Source organism: Carettochelys insculpta, chromosome 1, assembly GCF_033958435.1.
Source record: "Carettochelys insculpta isolate YL-2023 chromosome 1, ASM3395843v1, whole genome shotgun sequence".
In the NCBI taxonomy this organism is placed as follows: domain Eukaryota; kingdom Metazoa; phylum Chordata; order Testudines; family Carettochelyidae; genus Carettochelys; species Carettochelys insculpta.
Window position 1 is genome coordinate 303,705,499 of NC_134137.1, and position 27,418 is coordinate 303,732,916.

At 39.8% G+C, this 27,418-nt stretch overlaps 1 protein-coding gene across 3 annotated transcripts in view; it reads right to left on the reverse strand.

Annotated features, from left to right (window-relative positions):
• Nucleotides 1–27,418, reverse strand: part of PTPRQ (protein tyrosine phosphatase receptor type Q) — a 220,786-nt gene that overhangs the window by 22,599 nt on the left and 170,769 nt on the right. Inside the window, exons 49-55 of one of the 3 annotated variants that reach the window (XM_075012297.1) lie at nt 26,456–26,678; nt 25,878–25,951; nt 16,753–16,852; nt 15,317–15,445; nt 5,031–5,057; nt 4,259–4,340; nt 564–654 (exon numbers count right to left, since the gene is read on the reverse strand). In XM_075012297.1, the coding sequence (XP_074868398.1) occupies nt 564–654; nt 4,259–4,340; nt 5,031–5,057; nt 15,317–15,445; nt 16,753–16,852; nt 25,878–25,951; nt 26,456–26,678 (726 nt within the window). Of the gene's footprint in view, nt 1–563; nt 655–4,258; nt 4,341–5,030; nt 5,058–10,095; nt 10,373–15,316; nt 15,446–16,752; nt 16,853–25,877; nt 25,952–26,455; nt 26,679–27,418 lie in introns of those variants that run through there. The other 2 variants (XM_075012304.1, XM_075012312.1) reach the window with 2 other exon arrangements.

Consider the following 27,418-nt stretch of genomic DNA (forward strand, 5'->3'; position numbering starts at 1 on the left):
AAAATAATAACGGCATTTCTTGTCTTATTAACTGAAAATAAAGCAGTGCCGAGTACAGGGAGACAGACTCCTGTCTCCTGTGATAAAATCTAGCCTTAGCTTATAAGTTATCATACAGTCACTCTGATCTTCAATGGAAGTCCTGCAGCATATTTGCAAGTAGCTGTAAGAAAGCATCACCAGGCTCCCAGGAAAAACAAATGCATAAACATGTGGATTTTACACTTAAATTACTTTTAACTAAGGGGAAAAGTCCAGGAGGAATGTTAAAGCATTTGCTACTTGGGTTAAATTACAAAGCTAAGAAACTATTTAGGCTACAGTTCCTTGCACCTGCAGGTTAAAGCTTGTGAAAGCAAGCTTACAGCCATTTACAAAGAACCGTTACTCAAACATGTTTAAAAAAAAGCCAGATTATTTGATAGCAAACTGTAATATAATGTGAACATTATTACAGTAACATATCACAGAGAGACCAAAAGGAAAATTCAGAATCATGCCAAACATACCCATGACTTTTACAGTTAGTGAGTAAAAAGAGATATCAGTTAGTAAACACTTACATGGCTTTATGTTTGGGAAACGATTCTTAGACCTGTTCCAAGGCAGATCAGCATCGGTTGAAGCAAGGTCTTGAAGAAACTTGGGTAGTTCCTGTAAGATAACGTATGTTTGTTAGAAAGCCTGTAAGCTTGTGTGGTGCTCAGTATTTCTAGTGGATCAGTAACATAACTTCTTCTCATCTGGTCACTCCAATAAAAGAAGTACTTTTCAGTTCTATATGTTACACTTCGAAGGATAGCTGGAGGCACTGCAGAAGCATTTCACCTCACTGTCAACCCTAGTTACATCAAGAACGTCAGATGCAGGGCTGCAGAAAACACTTTCAAAAGAACCCTTCTTCATGAAACAAGATAGGAAGAAGGTTTCTTTCGAAAAATGTTGGTTTTGTTTTGTTTTTAAGGAACCCTTATCTACCTGGCTGTTTTTGCTTTGAAAAAGTCTCTTCTGGAAATATGATTGTGTGAGATTATGCAAATGAGGTATTTGATTTGTAAATCGGAACTTTATTTGCATTTTTGATCTCCCTTATTTGTGTTCCTCCTCTGTAAGGGGAATGTAGTGTAGCCGTACCCTTAAGCTTTATCTACACTACAAAGTTTTGTCAACAGAAGAGGCCGTCTGTCTACAAAACTGGGAAGCGTCCACACTACAAATGCATTCTGTCTAGAATCTGTCAACAGAACACGGCCTTTTTCTTGGCAGCATTATGTCTTGAAAGTTTGAGGCATAGTGCCTCTGTAGACATGGTTAACAGATTCTGTTAACAGCGTTGTTAACAGACGCAGAGTTAATACTGAACTAAAAAAAATGCTGGTCCATATTATGGAACACACATGTCAAGAAAAGGAATGGATTTAGCTATAGCTTCATCTCATAATTAATACTATCTGTTGTCAATCTTGCCCTCGATTACACCTGTGGCCAGTGCCAAAATGTATTCTATCTTCATAGTCAAATTGTGTTCTCTCTTTTGTAAATCAGATTGTAATTTATAGTATAATAATGTCTTGCTCTTATAACTGGCTCCACGTGGAAGCCCCACTAAACCTGGGTAGAGCCCAGTTGATTTCTAAGGGTTGGACGTTATTTGTATGTTAAGTACTTGTCCCATGAGCCTGACCTTAACTTGCCAACTTCAAGCTGCAGCACAGAGCACTCTGCAATGCAGAGGCACCCTATGTTACTGCTCTAACTCTGCACCCATGTCTTGCCTGCCTCATCACAGCTCTTTACTGGTGCTAATGGCCTTGTGCCAGCTCTCTTTACCAGGGTAAATTTCAACCCCAACTGATTATTCTAGCACAGGACGAAGGTTTTTTGGAGTCTCAAATTCGATGATGATTTGTTACAGGAAGAATGTTTCCCTGCAGGTTTATGAATTTTAGAAATTTATACTCTCGATATGCAAAAACATTTATGGTAATGGTGATATAGGGACTTCTTTTGAAATGACACCTGAAGGCAGCTGACGTTTATTCATTAATAGCACTTAGAAAATATATTGTAGACCACTCAGTACAATAGTATCGAACACCACAGAAACCTGATTTTCCATAGGTATCACAAAATATGCCATTCCTTTGCAAAACTGAGGGTTCAGAAAATGGGTGAAGCTGGCCCATTGCCACCAGATAACAAGGCTCCTTACAGCCTGCTTATGTGCACAGAGACTGGTATGTCCTTCACCAGGAGCACAACCTGCCCCTGTGCACTGGATGACCTTGCATAAACTGTCTGGAAGATCTTCACTACATTTTCGATTTGGGGAAGCTGAAGTACAGCACAAATCCAATAGGCCAATATAAATTTTGGGTATGTTTACAGTGCTTTCTAAGCATAGGCTCTGGTTCAGATTTGAGCCCATGCCTTGCTTCTGTCCACTGATAAATCAGTCTGACTTGAATGAACAAGCATTCAGGACCTGGGTCCTAGGACCCTATTAGGGAAAAGAGTCAGAGCCCAAGTCCTGCCGGGACTCAGGTCCAAATCCTGATATTTTGCAGTGTATCTGAGTCAGGAGGTCTGCACTGTACAGGATAGGCACATAAGCCTGGGTCTCACTAAACTGGGTTTACCTGTAGTGCAGACATACTCCTTGGTTAACTGAGTTCATTCAAACATTTGGTCAAATTAGATTTTTGCTGTATGTATTTCTCTAAGATTTTCAAAAAATGTTGACACAGCTACTACTGGATAGAACACTATTGTTTGTGTTAGATTTTAAGTCATTTCAGTACTGTGACATTTAAACCTGTAATTGTGGTGAAACTATAATACCTAAAAAGTAATGTTAGAAACTTTCCAGTGACAAACTTTAAAATGTGAAAATGTTATTGCTAGGAAAACTTTTTATCTGCTCAGTCATGCATAATATAATTATAATCGCTCCTGTTCTAGTGAAATAACACTTCTACTCCTGAAAAAAAGCTTCCTCTCTATTACTGCTCAGAAGAATTTTATGGTGCTTTTTATTATTATTAAATCCAGTCCAATGAGACTTAAGGAGCATAGCCAAAAAGCTGTAGGAAATGCCATTAATCTTTTCACACTTTTGTTGTTTTTCCTGGAGAGACTGAAATATTATAATCTAGTAGTATAAAAGTCAATTGTTTGAGTCCTCATTTTTCTAAATCCATATAGAAAGCAATTCATGCCAAATCTATAAATCCAAAATGGCAAAGTCACTAGAGATTGACAAATTATTTTTGTGATGGCAAATAACTGCATGTGTTACACAGGACGATGATAAACATTCTGAAATATCAAAAAAGAACAGATAAAGTGTAAAAAATAATTTAAATATGATAGCCATAAAAGAAAAGTTACTTAAGAAAACAGTGCAAAGTTTAGTTGAGGTTTAAACAGTGCTGACATCATCTATTATACAGATGTCATGTATGCTTTGAAAACTAATCATTTTCAAATGGAGTCAGATGACTTGCAGAGTTACTGGCTCAAATGGTGCTGGCCATAACCACATGAGCAGTTTCAGTCCCACTGATACTTTTCACAAGAGCAAAACAAGTAGAATTTGGCTTGTTATTTGTAAAGAAATGAAAATGTATGGACCCAGTCTTGCTCCCATTGCAGCCAATGAGAAAATTCCACTGACTTTTATGGGAATATGATCAAGCCCTGGCCTTTCAGAAAATAAATGGTAGGTATGTATACTGGGCTTTTACTCCAGAAGAAAATGATGTTGTTTAAAGTGGTTAGATATATTTGAATGAAACCTGTACGATGATGACCTATGCAATCAGTTACATTTCAATACATATCATATCCTGATATAATCCTAAAGAGCCGATAAATATTTTTTTCAGACTTGAACAATATCATGATATGTAAAGCAAAAAAACCCATTGTAAACAAAAATTTCTCAAACTACGAGTTTTAGAAGTATCACATTTATATCACCATCTAGTTGCCTACTGAGGATAGTGTCATGACAGAAAGAGCTAAAGAAGATCATCTTTTGCTGACACACTAGGTAAATAATTCTGGTCAGGTTGCAATGAAGACTGCACATCCTAAATCAGTGTAATATTACATTCTAAACAATCAGCCTAGTAATTGGGTATTGATTATCAAGGCCAGAGTCCTTCATGGCCTGGCTAGCATAAAATGGACATGAAATGTGACACATGAAACGACTGGAGGTCTTGCAATGTTGTGACAACTGCTAGTAACATACCGAAAATTCTTCTTGAAACTTTAGGTTGTTGTCTGTGCAAAGTTCTTCAACATGTTGTAAGAAGGATTTCTTGCTTATTGGCCTAGAAGTAATAACGGAGGTATTAGACACGTAAAAGTTGGGTTTTGGTTGGTTTGTTTTTCATTTAAGCCCTGGCTAATCAAAATGAATTGCTATTCAGTTTAATAATAATTGATATTTACAGAGATAAAATAACGTATAAATCAGTGACAGTGTAGTTATTTGATTTGTTTAGAGCATTTCAAAGTAAGAGCATCTTTTTGCTCTATTACTACTCCTGATCTAGTTGTTACATCCTGTTGTACATCCACCTTTAACATCCTGTTGCGTTGGAGTGTTTTTAAATAAATTTAGCACTCTCATGCACAATTTTGATAGTGAGGAAGTCTATAAGGTTATCGGTATATTCTAAAGTACATAATATTTCTTTGTTACACAGAATACATTTAATACTTTGCAAGGTTTTAGACATAAAATATTGGAGTGACCTCATTCTCATAATGACATGGTTTTCAAACCCCAAGGAGTTTAAATAACCCTGTATTACTTCCCAAGCTAAAACACAGACATGCAAGCTTCACCCCGGAGAGAGAGAAAGCATATCTCCAGTTACCATGCAATTAGACATGCTTTTATGATTTACACGCAGCTTGGAGTTTTTTCTAATAAACATACAAGAAGAAACCACACATTCACACTCATCAAACTAGTGAGTTGATAGCCATAATATAAAAATCTTTAATCAACTTACTTGATGGATTTTCTATAACTAAGTAACCTGCAACAGAGATTGTGTTAAATGCCGTAAATTGTGAGTCAGAGCACAGAGTGTATTTTGACAAGGTTTTAGATGCAATAGGGTGAAGCTGATTTCATCCCTGGATTTCGATAATATTTTATTTTAGATAACTTGGAAATCTGTCTTACTGAGCTCTTTCTTCATGTAATTCTTAGTATACTTGATGCAGTTTCAGTCTATTATTTTTTCAGATCATTTTAGCAATTGTTCTCTGGTGAAAATGCTCTCTGCCCCAAGAAATCCACATATCAGGTGTAGTGATTTACTTACATTGCTCATTCCATTGTTTTACATTAAGGATATAGTATAAAATGAAATGTGTTAATGTCATTCTTTTACGAGCAAATTCATAGACTTACTGTCAAGCCCAAGTAGCACAGAAGAGGATTTAGGCAAAAAAAGGAATCCTGGCTCTCATGCCACATAGCATCTCTGGGGACGTTTAAGGTGGCTGTTCATTGCACAAAGCCCTTTGTAGCTCCAGCTTGTGCCTGCCTTTCATTCTGAATGTCATGACTATATAGAAGCTAAATAGTTAAAGCCAAGATGTTTTTTAAAAGACGAGCAGATTCCTAAATCCATATTTATGCTCTTAGGCTATGTATACACTACAGGGTTTTGTCAACAAAACCCAAGGAGCATCCAAATTACCAAGGTGTTCTGTTGACTGTAAATAGACAGAATGCAGCACGTTTGTCCGCAGCCTTATCCTGCTCACCACAAGGAATAATGCCTATTTTAACAGAAATCTGTTGACAGAAAGCCTGTCTAGATGGTCTGGGGGGCCCTCGGTCGACAGACAGGGCTTCCGAGACACCAGGCAGCCTGGTCTGCTGTGCTTTCAGTAGGCCATTTTACCAATAGAGCAGACGGACAGTTTAGACACTCTCTGTCAACAGAGCAGATTGCTCTTGCGATCCACTTGGCAGTTTGGCCATGATCTGTTGACAGAAGTTTTGTTGGAAGATATCTTCTGACAGAAAATTCTGCAGACAGATTGCTCCAATCTAGACATAGCCTTAGGTACATGGCCTAACTTCAGTGGGAGGTTCTGAGAGCTCAGCAAATTTGAAAACCAGGCTATATATTTAGGCTCCAATGGCTGGTCCTACAAGCATATTTCATATTGAGGAACGTTGTAGTATCAGGACCCAAATGTTCTATACAGATGCTCATAATGTGATTATCACCATAGTGGCTGCACAGCTTTCTGAGGTCCATCAAGCACTATCAATTTAGGCCTAAATTTCAAGGTACCCAAATTTGCAAATCTTGTCTAACAATTTCTAGCAAAGAAATTCAAAATGAAAAAAAAATTGGTCTTTCAGAAATTTATACCTTTTAATATTTTCTGTCTAAAATCACACCTGCTTGGAGACTAAACTAATTAAAATGCATTTAACATACTGCAGTACTTTAAGTAGTATGAATAATCACATGGCTTTCTTTTAATAATCTTACTAGGCAGTTGGTTTTAAGAAGCTATAATTCAACACTTTTTAGCAAAGCACTCTCTTATATACTTTTTAATAAATATATTCTAGAAAAATAGAAGTGGAAATATGTCTTAGAAATCAAAATTATATTAAAACAGCTGCAGAGTCATATACTATTAAATTATTTGCATAACATTACCGAAATTAATGTCCAGGCTATACTATATATCGGGACGGGCACAAGCCGTAGTCCGTTCACCAGAATTAGATCTTGGCAAGCCAACAGCACTTTGTTTACCTTTACTTCTGCAAGTATGACTGCTTACAGCTACCATTGGCCAAGGATCTCTGTTTTCAGCCAACGGGAACTATGAGAAGTGGTACAGACCAGGACTCTGCTTCCAACAGCTCCCATTGGCTGGGAAAAGCAATCTGTGACCAACAGGAGCTGCAAGCAGTTGTACCTGCAAAGATGCAGATAAATAAAGAGCTGGTGGCCTGCCAGGGGCTAATCCTGGTGAACTAAGTCCAGTCTGTGGGCCTGTTAATGACCACTGCTGATATACATGCACTGGTGACACATCTTGTGTTGATATGATAATTTTCTCAAAACAATGCAAACCAGGTAGTGCAATCAAATTAAAAGGAACCTATAGCCAAAATAAGGCTCAGAAAGAACTTGATTCTATCCTGTTGGAGTAAATGGGAATTTTGGAACTGATTTCTTGAGGAGCAGATTATATCCAAAGTGCCCAATCAGGACCACTAAGGTAGAGGTGACAATCTAGAATGGGCAGAAAAAGGGAGTGAATGACAAAGCACCGACACCTTCTACAAGAGCATAGAAGTTCCTTGTTTAGTTTGTTCATATGTTTCACTAACACTTATTGTACTCTGGTCTTACTTGTATGGCTGTCTGCATATACTTGGTACATGAACCTTGGCGGCTTCACAGAACTAAAGTTGTCTCAAGAAGGTTTTTTTCTTAAAATATTTACATCCATGTGTTAGGCACAGATGTGCTAGTCTTTAAGCATAAGGCACACCTCACTATAATTTTATTAGAAAAATTTCTTAGCAAATTCTGCCAAAAATGTTGCTCAATCTGCCTTTATATTTGAATTCTCCTGTCTTCTCTTGGAGCAATGGAATAAAAATCATACCCCATTTGACACCCCAATAATTTCAGACATACTGCAGTCTTCACTCCCCCAAAACTGCTTGTAATTGCTGACTTACTGCACTGGTAGTTCTATCATTTCAGAATTAACATTAAATTGACACATTGCATGAGCACCCAGAATATCACATTTAGCACATCTCTAGTGGACCCTATAGCCAAGAACATCACCCTTGGGACTGGCCATCACCCTTGGCACTTCCATTAGCAATGCAACAAGGGAAGTCAAGCCCTGAACATGGATGGAGACAAAACTGAACTTTCCCCCCTAAATCTGCTTCCTTCTAGCTCATGTTTGTGCTGCAAACCTGATGATTTCAGTGTTCATTGCTTGTCATCTGGCACCTTTTGCAAACACTAGATGTTTTTTAAGAGTTGGACCAATTGAGTGCCTGAAGTTTGACACTCACTTCCATAACTAGACTCCTACATGAAGGGTCTGATTTTCAGTGTACTAAACTTACACAACTTCCTATGGAGCAACTGGGGGCTGCAGAGAGGTTCAACACCTGTGATAATCAGGCCATGTAGTATCCATTTGTCAATTTAGAGGCCTAGTTTGAGGCTTTTGAAACCTTGTTGTATAAGGAGCTTTGCAATGAGGAAACTGTACCATGATCAGTGCCCTTATCTAAAATAGCTCAGTGGAATTTTGTATAACACAATTAGACTTGGTTGCAGTCTTTCAAAGGTTTAAAAATGCACCTTGTTTTCCTTCATATTTCTAAAATGAATCATTGTAATAAGATGCGATAGTTTTATCTTCTTACAGTATTTTTAATGCACAAACATTAATTTGTCAACAGCACAGCTTCACTGACTTTTCAGTCTTCTGTATGAAACATCATGGTGCAAATATCATCTGACCTTGAAAAATACAACTCTTGCAGAGATTGTAAGGTGACAACTTCCCCAAGTTCAACAGAATAATTTAACATTTCCTTTTACCCTGTAATTGAAGGGCGGAAAGTAAAGAATTCTCTGAGAACACTTTGTTGTTTTAAATCTGATTTTCTTTTTAAACAGTGTGTTATTTCACATATGGGATTTTTTGAAGTCTATCAAAAATCTGAATCCCACTCAGATTACTTCCCATAGACCTAGGAAGAAGCCATTTATTTGTGTTGGCAATGATAACTGAAGACCATATAGTTGCACAGACTCAACTTTCTCTCTGGATCAATCAGTTGAAATCTAAAGGGAATTAAAACTTTGTCCAAATGGAAATGCTCAGAAATGAATATGTAGACTAAAGGCTTAACTCATAAGCACCACTGACACTTGCTAGGAATAGCCAAGGAAGTAATTTTTTACAAGTTAATTGAAACCTACATAGGGCTTAACCTTCATAAGTGATCAAGGGAGATGAGGAGAAGATACCACACCCATTCCCTTCAACTGCACAGTGGCCAGGCAATCTTGGTCCTTGGCACACTAAACTGAAGGACTCTATGACTGACAGTTTCACTAGAACCTGGGGGGGGGCATGCAGAGGCAATGAGATTCCTGTGCCCTCCCTCCCTCAGCACCACCCATTGAAGATCTGGAAGAGCATGGAGAAAGGGGGAATGTCTCCACACTTTTTAAAGGGTATAACAGGTTCTGCTGTGAAATGCATTCAGCTGTGTCACTTCACAAAGCATTGTATCCGCCTCAGATACAGTGTGCCTAGAGCTGCTGCCCATGTGAAGCCTTTCCTGACTTACGCACACATTAATACAGATAACCTACTCCTGTCTGGGTTAATTCAGCCAGCTGCTTCGTGGGTAGAGAAATAGTGCAGTTTGTTTTGCTGCATATTTGTACGGGTTGAACCTCTCTTGTCCTGCACCCTCAGGACCTGACTGGTGCAGAACAAGAGACTTTGCTGAAACACAGGAAGTCAATATTGTCTAACAGCATTACCAACACTTCCATTGCTTACTGGGCTCCTAGAAAACATTTAGGTGTAAATTAGAGCTAAATAACAGCACAGAACACAGAGCCAGGACTGGAGGCTATAAACAAACTTTATGGGACCTTGGGAAACTTGGTCACACCCATGGTAAGTGGACGTGCTGCTAACTAAAATCATGCTGTACCACAGAGGTTCTGGATTAGACAGATTCAACCTGGAGTGTCTACATCATTCTATGTGAATTGTATGCCAATGTCAGTTGTGGTAGGGTAGTTGCCACACATATGCTAGCTCTCATGAGGCATTGTTGGATAGAATGTTTTTGAACATACAACATTCATGCAAGTACTTTTGGGGGATGCCTCAGCAACTCTGATAGCCCTTAGGCTCCCACCCCTCTTACACTGCATGGACAGTGTGTGAAGTTAAATTATTTTATTTTTATCTTTTTACTGCTAGATACACAAAATTTTAGTGGTTTAAATAGGCAATCCCCACATGTATAATGAAGAATACTGCCAGTAGCAGTAATAGTTTATCTACTGGTAGACCAAGAGAAGAATAGGTCTGATTGTCTATTTCTGCGCAGATGTGGAAGAGTAAAGATTAGACAAGGGGGTTTTAAGGCTTCATTGGGTCTTCTTTATTCTTGATCACGTCACATGGGTGCTCTAATTTATTTGCAGTTGTATAATCCCTCTGGGCCATTCTGCAACCAAGCACTATATTTTCAGGCCTTGTCCTCCTTTTTCCTCAGAAAACACCTGGCATACCTTTATACCTGGAGATGCAAGAGATGGCAGTCAACTTTGTGTCATCCAGGAATACCCCCAAACAGGCTTATTCTCTGAGGCCCACTTTCCACCTGTTTGCAGCCTCTGTATATCACAGGCATATGAAGGAATTGTAATAAAAGAGAAAATCTGTCCCTTTAACTGGACTGCAGATCATGAAAATGTTGATTATGAGAAAATGATGCATGGCCTCTGCACTAAGTTGGGGCTATGCCTGTGTCAAATTGTGAATTCCATTTTCTTTCTTGAGTTCCTCCTGAGAGGCTGATACAGAAACATTTGGTGCCATCAACTCTAAATGTTGTTCCACTGCCAAATCCATCCACAAGAACAGTGAGTTGTCTTTACTGGAGCCTGGACGAGAGAAGCAGTGTAGTTTCTCAGCCTCCATAATTGACTAAAAGGGTCAGAGATTATATTTTAGTGGGATATCAAGTGCTTCCAAGATTAAACTGCCTGTGGTTATGAAATTCCTTTCCTAAGTCTTCATTCTTTGCTTGCCTGCCATGTTGTCCCTGAAGAAGTTCAAAGAACCCACAATCAAGTGGAAGCCTGAGGGAGTGTACATAAGCAAAGGGGGCTCAGGAGGGCTAAGACACTCATTTGCGCATATAAAGCCACTGGACAAGAGTGTCCCACTGCACAAGTAGGGTGTCAGACACAGGATCTGCTCCTGAGAGACCCAGAACAAATGACCAGTCAGTAGCCAGATGTATGGGGTTTAGAAGCACATGGAATATGAAGGCTGGTTCCATTCACAGCAGATTGATATCTGTCCAGAGAAGTGGAGTGTAATAAACAGGAATTGGTATAATTATATGTATATATGTGTTTTGTATGCTTGATGAATCCATTCCATGTTTCTACTTACACAGATGGGCTGGAATTGATTTAGACAATTCTTTATCTGTTCAGTTCTTGTCCGTCTCATATCACCTAAGGAGACTAACATGTCTCCACTCTTTCCTTATGTTAGTGTCTTAGGAATTATTCCCTTCCAGAATGTCCATGATTATGGCACATATGTATCCAATATTAGGGCCTCAGTGTTAGAACTAGTCAGGAACTTTTCTCAGTCATTTTTTTCCCTGAATAATACTGATTCATATAAACCTAAACTGTTCATTGAAAAGGGTTGGTTTACATATTTTTGTTTGAAATGACTTTGTTCTGAAATTTAATTCATACTAAATACATTTTTGAAAATGTTGACATTGAAATGTAATACGCTGATTGGCCTAAACCAACTTTTTTCCATTTTTCAATTCAAAAACATTTCTGAGATTTTGTCTTTCTGGATCAATTCTGAGTGGGGAAAAGATTTTAACTCTGGAATTTTTCACAAGATAGGAAAACTACTTCCTACCACTTCTACTCAATATGTGGATCTCCATATGTCCCTGACTACCTGAGCCGAATAATATCCTATGTTAAGATCTGCTGGGCACAGGAGAAGAGAGAGCTACTCACTCTCTGCAGCATCTGATGTTCTTTGAGATGGGTGTCCTTATAAGTACTCCACCTTAGGTGACTACAGGCAGTCTGTCCACTGGAGATGGGAGCTTTGGACAATGTATTATCCTTTTGGACCATGGAATGGATGGTATGTCCGAACCTAATTTCTCTGGATCCCTAGGAGTTCAGAGCATAGCAAGTAGTGAATGTGTGAGCAGACAACCAGGTTGCCGATTTGCATATATTGGATAGGGAGATGGCCTGTATATAGGCTGTTGATGGTGCCATGGCCCTGGTCAAAAGTGCACTATGTTGAGCAGGTGGATCTTTATCAAAGGTTGGATATTCTATTCTTATGCATTCAACTATCCATTTGGAGATTCTCAGGGAAGAGACGGGGAGCCCCTACAATCATTCTGTAACAGCAACGAAGGGTCCTTTGGCACCTTATAGACTAACAGAAAAGTTCTGAGCATGAGCTTTCATGAGCACAGACTCATTTCATCAGATGCTGGTCATGGAAATGTGCAGGGCCAGGTATAAATAAGCCAGAGCAAGGCTGGGGTTAACAAGGTTACCTCAGTCAGGAAGGGTGAGGCTTACTACCAGCAGTTGATCTGGAGGTGTGAACACCAAGGGAGGGGAAGCTGCTTTTGTATTTAACCAGCCATTCACAGTCTTTGTTTAATCCTGAGCTGAGGGTGTCGAATTTGCAGATGAATTGTAGCTCAACAATTTCTCTTTGGAGTCTGGTCCTGAAATTTTTTTTTTTTTTTTTTTGCTGTAGGATAGCTACTTTTAAGTCTGCTACTGTGTGGCCCAGGAGACTGAAGTGCTGTCCTACGGGTTTTTGTATTATTGCCATTTCTGATATCTGATTTGTGTGCATTTATTCTTTTACGTAGAGACTGTCCAGTTTGTCAAATGTATATAGCAAAGGGGCATTGCTGGCACATGATGGCATAAATTATATTGGTAGATGTGCAGCTGAATGAACCCATGATGGTGTGGCTGATCTGGTTAGGTCCTGTAATGGTGTTGCTGGTGTAGATATGTGGGCAGAGCTGGCAACGAGGTTTGTTGCATGGATGGGTCCCTGACTTAGAGTGACTGTGGTGCGGTGTATAGATGCTGGTTAGGATTTGTTCTGTGGTTTCTGTGAATAACCTGTTGGTTTTCCAAATGTGTTTGTTTTTTAGCTTAAAAAAAGGCTAAATAAGTAAAAGAAACAAAAGAAAACTGAATAGCCGTCTCTCTGAAGAGAACTGCAGAGTGCACTGTGGGTTCTGAGCAACACTGGTGGCAGCAGAGAAGGAACTGAGGGGATTGTACCTTGTGCATATGCGTTAGTACATGTAGTGGTATGTGCATGTGCAAGCTAGCTGTCAAAGCCACAGCTACAAAAATCTTCTGAACAGGCATGGTGCAGAGCCAAAACACCTAAAGGTGAGCACCCACAGGGACACTCCTCGAAGAAGAATGTGTGGATATGTGGGAACATTTTTAGAGCTACAGCTGTCTGATTCTGATGGTCTGCCTATGCCACCCCCTTTCCAAGGCTGCTCTAACTTACACCATATGATCTATGGTAGGCCAGATGACTACTGGGAGAGCACCGTATTGCCCAGGCAGTGGTGAAGTGGAACTCTCCAACATGATATGGGATTTGAACCTCTGGAATTTTTGCTGAGATCTTAATGGGATATTTTGTTGTAAAATAGATAGTACAACAGCCAGCCAAGGAGAAACAGAAAGATTTCTCCTGAATACGCAAATTTAAACTCATGAAGAAAAATGTAAGACCCAGTTTTGAGCTTGCATTTGTGTTTGTGCTCTAATTTTGTTGTCTATTTTTTGTGTCTTCTGAGGTGAGTCTAACATAATTTCTTTCACAGTTAGTTTTAAAATAGTTGCAGAATTATAGCATCTTAACATTAATCACTGTAACCAAAAGTGGTATGTTGACAAATACGACCATTTATCATTAGCATTACCATAGAATAATATAGGTTGCAAATGCCAATTTCATTTCCATTACCAAGAACACACATTGGAAATTTACTTTGGATAAAGACCAAAAAAGTATAGAGGCACACAAGTTACACAACACTATGGACATCACACCAGATCTCTCCAACAGTGCAATGACTTACTGGATGACAAATATTTCCTTGCGTCTAAAGAAAAATGAGGAATATCTGGAAGTAAAATCCATTAATAATTTAGTATACAAACAAAAACAATATTGTTCCTATTTTGCCAGCAATTTGCAAATGTGTATGTTGTAGGAAACATCTCATATTAATTACTTTGTTTTGACCCACCAATGACATTTATCTGAGTTACAGCTATAAAGGTACAAAAGGGTCTGGCTGTCTTTTGAAAGTGAACTATCTCCATTACTGCTAATGAGGATTAGACTGTATTATCTAAACAAAATGTGGGACAGTGCTCACACAGTTGAGTTGCATTCATTAGCATCAGAGAATTTTCAGTGTGTTTGACTATGTGCTGTGCACGGACACTCTTAAATGTGCACGTTTGAACAGCTTTATAATGCAATGATCCTTTTTTGCACCACACACATAGCCATAAAAACACTCTAAATAAACAGGTCAACAGCTACAGACTTTCATCTTCTCGCTCCCCACAGTCTGCAACAGCAGGATGCTTAACTCCTAGGGGAAGGTAATCTTAGGTTTCCCATCTTTACGGAGATTGCCTACCACAGTGCTGTGCTGTGTGACACAGTAGGGAGGATATATACATGTTGATCATATTTATTCAACATTTGCTCATTCAGTCATAGCATACTGTTTAGATTTTTATTGCATTTATTTGTGGACTAATGTGGCAATTACTGATTATTGAAAGAAACACCATACAGCTTTCCTTCTAAACAACACATGGGACAAGAGTCTCTGTCACTGTGAAAACCCAGAAAATCTGGCCAGCTGGATGACCTTCGGCTACCACATGTTTCTTCAGGGCCTGGCTATATCAGTGTGGCCACAGTACTTTCATGTTCCAGAGAGTCTCAGCTGCAAAAGAGATCTCCTTATACCAAAATGGTTGCTAGGTATTGATTAAACAATGACTGAGATGTTACGGAATCAGCGGAAAAATTCTGAGTTTGAAAGAGTGTGGCTCTTTTGGGATGTATATAAACTTGCAATCCACAGAAAATATTGAGCCATCAAAATACTGAACAATTTCCCATGTTTAAAAAAATTGCAGCTCCTTTTGCCGCCAGAAGGACAAGTGATCTTTATCTTATTGTAAAAGATGTGAAGATTAAGTAATATTCTACATGCTATTCAAAAGTGTCTGGAAGATGGAGGGCACCCTTTGAAAGAGGATCTTAGTGACCTGTGTAAATTAAGAACACCACAAACACTTCCATACAAGCAAAGGTCAGGAAGGGGTCATGGCTACAGATCCTTTGGACTACTGTTTTGCCTAAGGAGCATGCTTACCGAGTAAACCTCTCATTCTTCAGTTCCAGGTCTGCCACTGTGATCAGCTGGTCCAGCTTGAATTTAGTATCAATAATTTCTGCATCCCGGGGAGAGTAGGTGCCTCCCTCTTTTTGCTTTTGTCGGATTCTAAACAAAAGATCATAGCAAAGTTGAAAGTGAAAAAAAAAGGAATATTCAAATGATTTATGAATTACACATAAAATAGCAGGATAGAAGGATAGCTTCAGTATTCATAGGAGTGGGAAAGCTCTAGAAAAATTTTATTTTCAGTTTTCATTCTGTGGTGAGCATAGCAAAGCCAGTACAACTTTACCCATTCTGAACATTTTTGTCAGAACACGTTTTAATCACATTTTACTGGAAAAACTCTGATAGTTTATCTCAGAAATTATTACTACTTGGACCTAAATTTCTTCTCATTTTTACTAGTGTAAACCAGAAGTAATTCAATTCAATCCAATGGAGCTAAACTTGTGCAAAAATTTTGTGAAAAGAGAATCAATTTCTTATACTTCTTAAATCCTGTGTAGACTCTTGGCTGCTGATCCTTCTTTTGCTGTAATGCCTTGCTGAATTGATAGTGGCAGCATGGCACACTGAGGCTGTGGCTACACAAACACCCCCATTTCGAAAGGGGGATGCTAATGAGCCACTTCATCAGGTGCTAAGGAGGCACTGCTGTGCATATACAGCACCTCATTAGCATAATAGTGGCCGCACATGTTTTGAAAGTGCTGCTTTCGAAATGCACACCACCAGTATAGACGAGGGCCTGTTGAAAGGACCCCTGGACTTTGAAAGCCCCTTCTTCCCTTTGGTTTTGGGAAGAAGGGGCTTTCGAAATCTAGGGAGTCCTTTCGAAAGGTCCCCGTCTACACCAGCGGTGTGCGTTTTGAAAGTGGCACTTTCAAAATGCGTGTGGCTGCCTTTATGTTAATGAGGTGCCGCATATGCATAGCAGCGCCTCATTAGCATCTGCCGAAGCAGCTCATTAGCATCTCCCTTTTGAAAGAGGGATGCTAATGTAGCCCTGGCCTGAGTAAATGAACATCATTGAGGCAGCAGCTTGTCTGTTTCTTCAGTTAGGCATCTATGAATACTTTAGGACCCCTCATCCAGGGTCAGATTTGTGGTTTCTCAAACACAGGTGTCATCCCAAAGTCACTCCATTTGCTTCAATGGTCCTACTTTGGAATTTCACCAGTGTGACTGAGAATGGATTTTGACCTGCTGACTTTGAATTAAGCTGGTCACCAAGGATGACAGTAAGTTTTTGCTTGATAAAAATTATGTGAAAACACAACAGTATTCAAGACACCAAGCTAGTTTGACAGATAGTTTTATGTATAAGATTTATTTCTTCTAGATGCAAAGAAATAGTTGCATACAGATGAGAAAGAATGTGCAGTATTGTATATACAAAGACATCTTACCTTGCAAAAGCATAGATTGCCACCACAAGAAGAATTACGGAGAGTATACATAAAGTAACTGCAAGTATTATTTCTACAGCTCTTTCTGACAGTCCCTCACCTGCAACAGAAAATGGGCAATACTGGGATTGAAAATTTGAAGAACAAATGTCTGAAGACTGGATCTTTCTTCATCTAATTTTGCAATCTAAAGAGAATAAATTCTGGTATAGCTTTCTGGGGGTGGTGGAATGCATGGAGGGAGCCCTGTACTTTCTCCTTCCTGGTAGTGAGTAGGAGCTCTTCTGCCAAAGCTCAGCAATATCTGGGTATCCCAGGACTTTAGAAGTGAGATCAAGTATGGGCTGAACACAGCCCAACCTCACTAGCCACTGAAACCATGCATTTCCTTCCGTATACCCAAGCAGCATTAATTCCTTCTGGGTGTTCCTCTGCAGCTGCCGCCATGCACCTCCACGCAACACAGCAGATCATCACACTAAGCCATGCCAAAAGGGTATGCCAGTAAAATAGCATGGATTAATGTTTGTTGTGTCCTGTGGAAATATTCTGCCTTAAGAGGCATAGACTTTCCCTTACTTGTGGATCCCCATGGGACTGAAAAGCAGGACTCCTTGGCTACGTCTACACGTGAAGCCTACTTCGAAGTAGCTTATTTCGATGTAGAATAACGTCTACACGTCCTCCAGGGCTGGTAACGTCGATGTTCAACTTCGACGTTGCGCAGCACCACATCGAAATAGGCGCTGCGAGGGAATGTCTACACGCCAAAGTAGCACACATCGAAATAAGGGTGCCAGGCACAGCTGCAGACAGGGTCACAGGGCGGACTCAACAGCAAGCTGCTCCCTTAAAGGGCCCCTCCTAGACACAGTTGCACTAAACAACACAAGATCCACAGAGCCGACAACTGGTTGCAGACCCTGTGCATGCAGCATGGATCCCCAGCTGCCGCAGCAGCAGCCAGAAGCCCTGGGCTAAGGGCTGCTGCACACGATGACCATAGAGCCCCACAGGGGCTGGAGAGAGAGCGTCTCTCAACCCCTCAGCTGATGGCCGCCATGGCGGAACCCGCAATTTCAATGTTGCGGGACACGCAATGACTACATGGTCCCTACTTCGACGTTGAACGTCGAAGTAGGGCGCTATTCCTATCCCCTCATGGGGTTAGCGGCTTTGACGTCTTGCCGCCTAACGTCGATGTTAACTTCGAAATAGCTCCCAACACGTGTAGCCGTGTAGCCGTGACGGGTTCTATTTCGAAGTTAGTGCCGCTACTTCGAAGTAGCGTGCACGTGTAGACACGGCTCTTGAGACTGAAAAGCAGGACTCCTTGTCTACACTACACACCTTCCTGAATTATAGATTGCTTAGAAAACTGGTGAGACCAATCTCAATGAATTTCCTAGTCCTTCTGCCTTCCTCCCAGGAGCCTCTCAAAGAAAACTGAGTTCCAGTTATTTCATTCTGAAGGCTTAGTAAAATAGGAAATATTTTTAGGTAATGAATCAGCCATGTCAATATCTATCAGTAAAAGATCTGGCTTGTTGAATATCTGAAATTAACCCAACAACGTTCCATATGGAGGTTTCCAAATACTTCTGACTCTAGATATACACATTTTTAAGGCTATCACTATATGTCAATGCAAGATTTGTGTATAAAAAAACTTCTTGTAGATTAACATGTAAACTCTGTCTTCACTAGGAAGATTTTTCAGAAAAGCTAGGCCTTTTTCAAAAAAACCTGCAGAGAAGCTACACACAAAATGTGCTCTTTTAATCTCAAATTGAAAGTATGCAGCCCTTTGTCCAGCAGCCCTCTTCCTCTCCCACATGAAAAAGAGTTGTTTTTTTTTCTTTTCTGAAAGATTCTTTTGAAAAAAAGCATGTGTAGATGTTCTGCGGATCCTTCTTTCCAAAGAGCAGTCCTTATGGTACTGGATTTTTTGATTCCTGGCCCATTCTTTTGAAAAAGCAGGAGCTGTGTGGATGCTCCCTATTGAAAGAGTGTCTCAATCTTTTGATCTGCTTTTTTTGTGTGGAAGTGGTCTTTCGAAAGAAGTTTTTTTGGAAGATTTCTTCTGGAAGAACTTATTTTGAAGTATTGCTGTAGTGTAGAAACAGCTTCACTATATGTAAAACAGCATATCACTAACTGCACAAATGTTTTGCTTCAGTTTTCAAACATCAGCTGATATTTTACAAGACCATAGCAATTTTAATAAATCTGAATGATCAAATAGTGATGTCTTCACCCCCTTACGTGGCACAGACCAGAAAAACTTACTGGAAAAAATGTGTTTGTGGCTCATTTCCAAACCAAGTTTCAATTTCATGGCCACCTCTCCCCCTATTTACTATCATGTAAGAAACTACTTGCTTTTATGGAAAATTAATATGAGGACAGTATTTTAAGCTTCCTTTTTAATTCAATTTAGTCATTGAAAATTAAGAACTAGCACCATGTAAACATTTAGCTCCTGCAGACTATAATCCACAGTTTTGCAACTTCTTCTCTAATTCAGATTGAAAATTGTTATTTAGTATCATCATCATCATCAACAACCATGGGCTCAGCACCCATTGATGTCTGATGCCTATCTCACTATTTCCTTTCATCTTTCCCTGTCCAGTGTGGAGTAGCTTAGCTTCTGTAGACCAACTCCACACCAATCTACTGTATCATCTACCCGTTCTCTGTGGGGTCTGCCTCTCCTATTCGAACCGTCCATTATGCTGAATACCAAGGTCTTGATTTTTTGTTTGTCATTCATTCTGCAAATATGTCTGAGTAGCTGTAACTTCTGTTGTATAACCTTCTGCAGTAGGTTCTCTTTTGGCTCTATCTTCCTATACAATTCCTTGTTGATGACCTTCTGAATCCATCGTATTCTTATGATCTTTCTATAACAACTCTTCTCCAATGGCAATAGCCTTCTCTTCAAATCTCTCATTATCACCCGTCTCACATTTGTACAATATGCTGCTGAATACACATTTTCAAGCTGCTTAGCTTTGATCATAAGCTAATCCCTTTACTTTTTCAGATCTTATCCTTTGCCTTCAAACTTGCTTTTGCTTTCACTATTCTAGTCACTATTTCCTTCTTATATTCTAGATTATATGTTATGTTGCTCCCCAGATATGTGACCTTCTCTACATTTTCTAGTTCAATCCCATTTATGATGATCTTCCTTCTTATTTCCTTATCTCCAAATATTGTTTTTGTTTTATCAATGTTTGTAATCAGTCTGTACTGCTTCCCTTCCTCATTTAGCACCTGCACTATTTTCACTATCTTCTCCTCATCTTCCTCAATGATAGCTACATCATCCGCAAACTTCAAGTTGTTAATTTTTTTCCTGTGCACTGATATCCGTTTTACCTCTTTCTTGATCTTGTCCACAACTCTATCTAGAGGCAACTCTATCTCGTACCTCTACTTGTTCTAAACCAACCTCCTAATTCCCTGTACGTTCTCACCACTGTCTCCTCAGTGTCAAATGTCTTCTGAAAATCAACAAAGCAAGTGTAGACGTTCTTATTCTTTCATTGAGCTTTTTCCGCTATCAATCCTTAGTGCCCGTATCTGCTGTATGGTACTTCTATCTTCCCTGAACCCTGCTTGCTCGTCCACTAGATGTTTGTCTATCTGTGATCTTAGTCTCTCCGTCAATATCATCATCAGAACCTGGCCTAGATGACTCATTAGGGCATTCATTCTGAAGTTCTTGCACTCCAATGTACTTCCTTTCTTGTGTACTGCCACTAGCATGGATCTTGTCCATTCCTTAGGTGCCTTCCCTTCTTTCCATGCTATATTACATAATTGGTGTATGTCTTGAATCATACTTTGATCATCTCTCCTGTGATCTTACAATTTCCAGGGCTCTTATTGTTCTTCAGTCGTTTCACTGCTCTTTCTGCTTCCTCATTTGAATATAGGTCTTGCTCTCAATGCTCAGTGGAGATATTTCTTTCAGTTCTTCAATCAGCCTCTGAGACTCAGGTCCAACTGTGCTTTGTATTGATTGGTGCAGTATCTCATCCATCCCTGCACAATCTTCTCCTTGTTCATGAGCACCTCTTTGATCTTTCCTTTGATCGCCATCTGCTTTGGCTGCCACTTCCTATTAATATTTCTAATCATCTTATATACCTCACTGGTCTTACATTCAGCATAATACCTTCCTATATCTTCACACTGCTCATCTAACCATTTTGCCCTATCTTTTCTGGCCACTTTCATTCTCTTAAGTAGGTCTTTCTCTGTGGCTGCATTCCTAATCTTCTCTATGAGTGCTGCTCTGTATGTATTTCCTATTACTTCAACTAGCCTCACCATGTCTCTTCTCTTCTTAAACTGCATCTTACACTTTCTCTTGAGTTTTAGCTTGATGTTTGCAATCACTGGACTGTAGTCAGAGTCTATATCCACTCCTTGGAAAGTTTGGTACTGCCGTACTGACGTTACCCATCTTCTTCTTATCAAAATCATATCTATCATATCCTTGGACTTCCTGTCATTTGATCACCATGTCCACTTCCTACAGTCCTTTAGTTGGAATCTTGTGTTGCAGGTCACCATTTCATGCTCTGTAGCAAACACTAGTAGTTTATCATCTTGTTTGTTTCTTTCTCCATATCCAAACCTTTCCATGACTGTCTCCCAACCTTCGTTAACTGTTCTACCCTTCACGTTCCAATCTCCTCCAATGATCAACATATCTCTCTTCAGCATCTCCTCCAGCATCTTTGTCAAAGTCTTTATAGAGTAGCTCAATCTCTTCTGCCGTACTGTCCGTCATGGGTGCATACACCTGAATGACCAAGATGTTGAACAGTTTTGCTTTGAATCTTGCTACCATCATTCTTGCACTCAACAGTTTGTATCCTAATAATTCTTCTCTAGCACTTTTGCTAAAAATGAATCAGGCTCCTGCCTCGTGCTTTTTTTCGTTTCCTAGCCAAATGACTTCGCAAATGCACGTCTCTCTCAATGCGGTCCAACGCATTTCCGCCAGTCCAAGTATATCTCATTGGTATCTCTCCATCTCCTTCCAAAGAAGCTCTAATTTTCCAGTTGCCCACAGTGTTCAGACTTTCCATGTTCAAACTGATAGTAAATGTATTAGTTGTAATTTTCTTTTGGTAGCCAACTTATTGACCCAACCCTGGTCGCTCAATTGGTGTTGTGGATCTTGTTTATCCAGAAGACATCTGAACTGGCATCTTTTATCATTTAGTCATACTGGCATCAGATTTCATTCATATTGTTTTACAGTCAGTGCATCATCTCTCATATAAGCAACCCTCCTCCTTTTTTCAGGCTTGAGACTGGCATGGAACCCCTAGAGGCTTCATGGCAGAGTTGTTATTTAGTAAATCTAGTTGTATTTAACTGGTGGTAACTGCACGGGGAATATTATCTCTTGAGATAAAAATACGCAATTCTCAATAGCACCGGTTACGTAGGAAATTGGGTAAAACCTCATTGATACTGCCCTCATTCAAGATAAATGTAAGCAACAATTTAGCTTCTTGGAGCAACATGAAATACTAGGAATCACTGGTCAAAACTCAGACTCACAGAAGGCCAGGCAGAAGCTGAGCTACGTGGGTTGAGGGGGTTAGCTAGGGATTGAATGTACAGGTGGCTAGTACTGTTTGGAGAAGGATGGTTTTGTGTCTGAGCAGAAGCAGCCAGCAGTACTGCAAAGCAGCCAGAGAACAAGCTAAGGGAAGCAGCCAGGAAGCCGGGAAAATAGCAAAAGAAATACTTGCAGCATAACTCTGCAAGTACGTCTGAATAGCGACTAGACACCTGTAGCCGGCCTGTGCCAGCCAACTCAGGCTCGTAGAGCTTTGTCTGCAGGGCTGTTTCACTGATTTGTGGATGTCTAGGCTTCCGCTGGAGCTGGGGTTCTCTGTAGTGCAGGAGGATGGTCCCATTGTTTGGTTGCTAGCCCAAGCCCCAAAATTTACACAGCAGTGAAAAGGCTCCACTGATCAATCCTCATAAGCGTGAGTCAGCTTGCATAGGCCAGGTTCAGGTGCCTAGTTTCCATATAGACTTCCCTCTGAGAAAGCCAAGAGAGTTCTTTTTGAACTGGGTGATGGATGAAAAGAGGGTTGGAACTGTAAGTAAAGAAACTGCTTCCTGTTATTCAGTGCTTAATGTGCTCCTGGTAACAGAACTTTGCATGTTCTTTGTAAATAAACAGATTTTCATCATAGGATCGCACCTTACTATAGCATCTAATTCTACTTATAATGGAAACAACCTTCAACACTGAATAGCGGTGAACCTCTTGAGTCAAAAGGTATCAAGTTCCATGTCACAGTTTCAGAACAAATCTAGCTTGCTGCTGGCATTTGCTTATTTATATAATTAATAAAAATAGTCTAAAGCAGCAATACTAATCTTTTGCTTCTATAGCCATATGCACAGTCAAAGATGCTCTTTGGGTTTGTCTGTACTAGATTGTAGCTTAAACTAACTGATAGTTGATTAACTTGAAAGGATTAGTACTGCTAGACTAGACACTACCAGCATCAGTAGAACATACGTAAGTAGCCTGGAACAAAAGTTTGGGGAATGTCCAGACTAAGCACTGTGTAAATAGATGTTTTTGAAATGCTGGACATGCTAAATAATAAAATTTAAGCATTTAGATTAATGAAATTTGTTAAAAATTATCAGTGAACCAAAAACTCACAACAAGATTTTTCTGCTGAAACTGAAAAATGTTTTGTTTCATTTTCAATTTTTTAAAAATGTTTTAAATAACACTGAAGAACCTTTGGAAAGAAAAGTTGTTTTGGATTGAAAAATCTGAATGATTTAATGCAAAAAATTGAAATGAAACACTTCAATTAAAAAAAATGACTAAAACAACTGATGATTTTAACACAAATTCACAAAATATTACACTAGAGCCAGAGCTCAGCATTATTCATTAAAAATGGGCTGTCTAAAACACTTCACACAGCTCTACTCCTAAGTAACTTTCACAAATATGTTGACTACCTTGAATTAATTGTCATTTAATCTGAAGTAAAACAGCAAAAATATCTAGTCAAGACACGCTCAGACAGAGCAGTTGCTCACTGTTAAGTAAATTAATCAGAGTTCCCAGAACCCTTTCTCACTCTGCCAAAATCCAAGGGGGGAGACACTGGGGGGTGGTAGCGGGAGAGGGACAAAACAGTCATGATGACAAATGGAGGTTCATACATTGCATATATTACATCAGTGTGCAATGCAATCCTGACATTCTCTTGCAAAAGAATTTTGACATGCATAATACATGGTGATATTGGGTCACAAAGAGGCAACAGCATAATGTAAATGTCACAGTTTTGCATCATAAAGTCATGCTGTGATGTGATTGTTTCATCTCTATGTGGTCTTGACCACTAGGAAAAGGTGTTTTTGCTTTGTTTTGTTTTTACCAAGCATGAGCTAACACATGGCACCAGACATTTTACAAAAATTTGGTATGGACAAGAGGATTTGCAGTTTTCACAGGTTTTAGGAGGTGGAGCTAAACACTAGAATTTTCAGTTGTTTACTGCCACTTGCTAACGTGAAAACAACAAACTTTCTTTTCCACACCAAGAAATTAATACAGTGGTTGCCAGCTGTTAGCTAAAATATAGTAACACTGGGCCTTTTTCTGTAGCATGGATTTGTGGTATATAGCCATAACTAAATGACTCCCCAACTCTTCCAGATTAGAATAGTGATATTCACAAAATAGCTGAGAGGAGAATATACACTAAAATGTATTGTGCAGTTCTGTCTGAGTGAGGCTGTTCTGCTAAAAATTAATTACTGTGAAGTGTTTTATATGGCCAGGCAAGAGCCATGCTGTGATGCCATGAGGACCCTTGGTGCAAGGTATTATTGTCACTGAAGAAGAGATCAGGAACCCCTAGGATTTGAAGAATTTGCACTGTTGTTTCTCTGGTTTCATGTGTTACTAAGTGCAACTATGTTTTGCCCAATTGTGGCACATTCCTGAGGAGCCTTTGATGCAATTTCCAGTAGTGGAAGTACAGCAGGGACTGCAATTAACTACAGTATTTGCACGTGCAGCATTTTGTTCTGTGCTTGCTTGGATGGTTTCTTTAAGCTATTCGTGGGGGTTGGTGCACAGGCACTTAGAAGGAGGATGGAGGGGTTGAATCATGATTCCTTTCATACTTCTCTATCATGTTGCCCCTTCAGGGGGTATTTGCTTCAGTGAGTTGGAATGCCAGAGATTTTTAAATATCAGAGAGGTAGCTGTGTTAGCCTGTATCTTCAACAACAAGAACTCCTGTGGCACCTTATACACTAGCAGATATTTTGGAGCATAAGCTTTTGTGGGCAAAGACCTGCTTCATCAGATGATTTTTAAGGCAGCAAGAAACATTTGTAGTTGCTTTTATTTTAAAGCATGCAGGCTAAGGAGAACAGACCATTTAGGTTGGGTAGTAGCATTTGAGTACTTCTTCTAATGCACAGATGGGATAGTAAATGTGATACTTCATTTTTCTAATACAGATCAGTGGACTGGGGAGCTCAGAAGCACAAAGGGGGAAATATGCCCAGAGGAAGTCATCTGCTATTATCTAGGGACTTGACCAGGTTCCCTTTCAATGGAATGGTAGTTTCCTGAGGGTCAGTTTACTATGTTTGTTTTACTAGGATCTGCACAGAGTACCTGCTCCAACAGTTCTATGTGGTTTGGGGTCCCAGAACAATCGTGCCATTGGCCAGTGACATCCAGAATTATTTAGGTTCTACATTAGAATACCACTGTTCTAACTGAGCCTTGCCAGTCTGTTTCCTATTGATAAAAGTCATTTTTGTTTGAATCAGAAGGGTCACGGGATCATGTCCACAAGATGGCTGCTAGTAGAAGAAATGAAGAAATCATGGTGCTATGATGGCATGGCTTCGCAGGGCATCCTGTAGAATGAATAGATTTCCAGACTTTGCATGCTTGAGTTTAAGCGAGGCCCACCAAAAGTTGTGGTTATTAATTTAAAAGAGAACAATCTGGTAAAAAATTCATAACTGATCAGATGTTTCTGAAATATTAAAATGTCTTTAATAAATTAAAATTTCCTTACCTAAAGTTTTGACAGGGTCAGAATAGTCTGAATCTGTAAACTGGCCTTTAACATTTGTTGCTCTGAACTTAAATCTGTAAAATAAATTACGTAAATTCAGGAATCAAACATTTATAGATAAATTTTAAAATCTTTAATCCAATGAGGAACTACTAAATATTTTTCATTTTAGGGGGAAATTACATGCAATCAGCATACGCCATATAATTTTAGAATCCTAATTTTAGCATGTTAAAAGTATACTGGAGATGCAAGAAACGGATAGTACTTATCTTGCACTTGCACTTGCTGAATTCAGGAAGAACAATCTTACCAAAACAAAAAAAATCTTCTAGTTACTTCTGTCACATTTACACTCTAGAAAAATAAGTATGTTAAATGCAAAACAATTTCCTTCAGAAAGTCTTATTTTGCTTATGGGTCCTTGTGAAGTCACTTTAGACCTCATCTTTCATAAATGAGCCTTGCAAAAATATTACCTTTGCATTTTGTGGAACTGCCACTCATATAGCTACATATTTTAGTTTAAACAATTTTATTGCTCCAACACTGACCTAGAACTTAAATCACATACTTACAAGTACTGTCTTCTTGGTTTTAGGGGGCCGTTGCAGATTTTATCTTCACTCCCTGGTATCATGCATGTGGTATCAGCCCCTATGACATACATGTCTTCTTTGCCATTTAGCCCTTCCTTTCCTTCTGTACAGGGTGGGTTTGGAAAGCCTTCATTTGTGAAATATGGCCTTGGCTTTTTGAAATAGGCATCATACCACTTAGTAACATTTCCATCATGCTGAACTATTGTCAGAAGAAATTAATTATAAATCATTTAAATCCTAAACAGATTGCAATTGAAGTACACAAACAAATTGTTCTATTTTCAGAATTGCTTGGCACCCAATAACACCCATTTAAAGACCTAAAATGGCAATTTTTCAAAAGCATGCATGGTATACAGTGCGTCTTCCATATAGGAGGGGAGACTGGCACATGGATTCAAATATAATCATCCCTCGCTATACGAGCACAATTGCTTCCTAACTTTTGCTTGTAGGCGAAAACTCGTAAGAGGGACACTACATTCCTATTAAAATATGTGTAAAAGACTGTGATTGGTTCCAAGTGCTCGGAGGGACAGCAGGTGGTGCTGCTTTTGAAAGGTAAGAGAACCTGGGGTTTGGAGGGGGTTAAAGGCTGGGGGCAGTTTGGGGCCATGAGTGGGAGGGAGGGTGGGTTAAAACCTGTAGGCGGCTCAGGTGGAGGAGGTGGTGGCTTGTTCCTCCTGGCTGCAGCAGAGGTACCTGGGGAGGGGGGCGCGGGGGCTGGAGGGGGGTTGGAACGGGAGGGGGTGGGTGTTGAGAGCAGGCTGGGGGGGTTGCACGTGGATCTGTGGGCTGGGGGAATGTTGGGACTGGGCGGGGGGGCTGTGGATCTCCCAGCCCCCCAGCCAGGGACTCCACGGCAAGCTCGGCTCCAGCCATGGGGCTGCAGATCTCCCTGCCCCCGGGCCAGGGACCCTGTGGCTGGAGTGGAGCCAG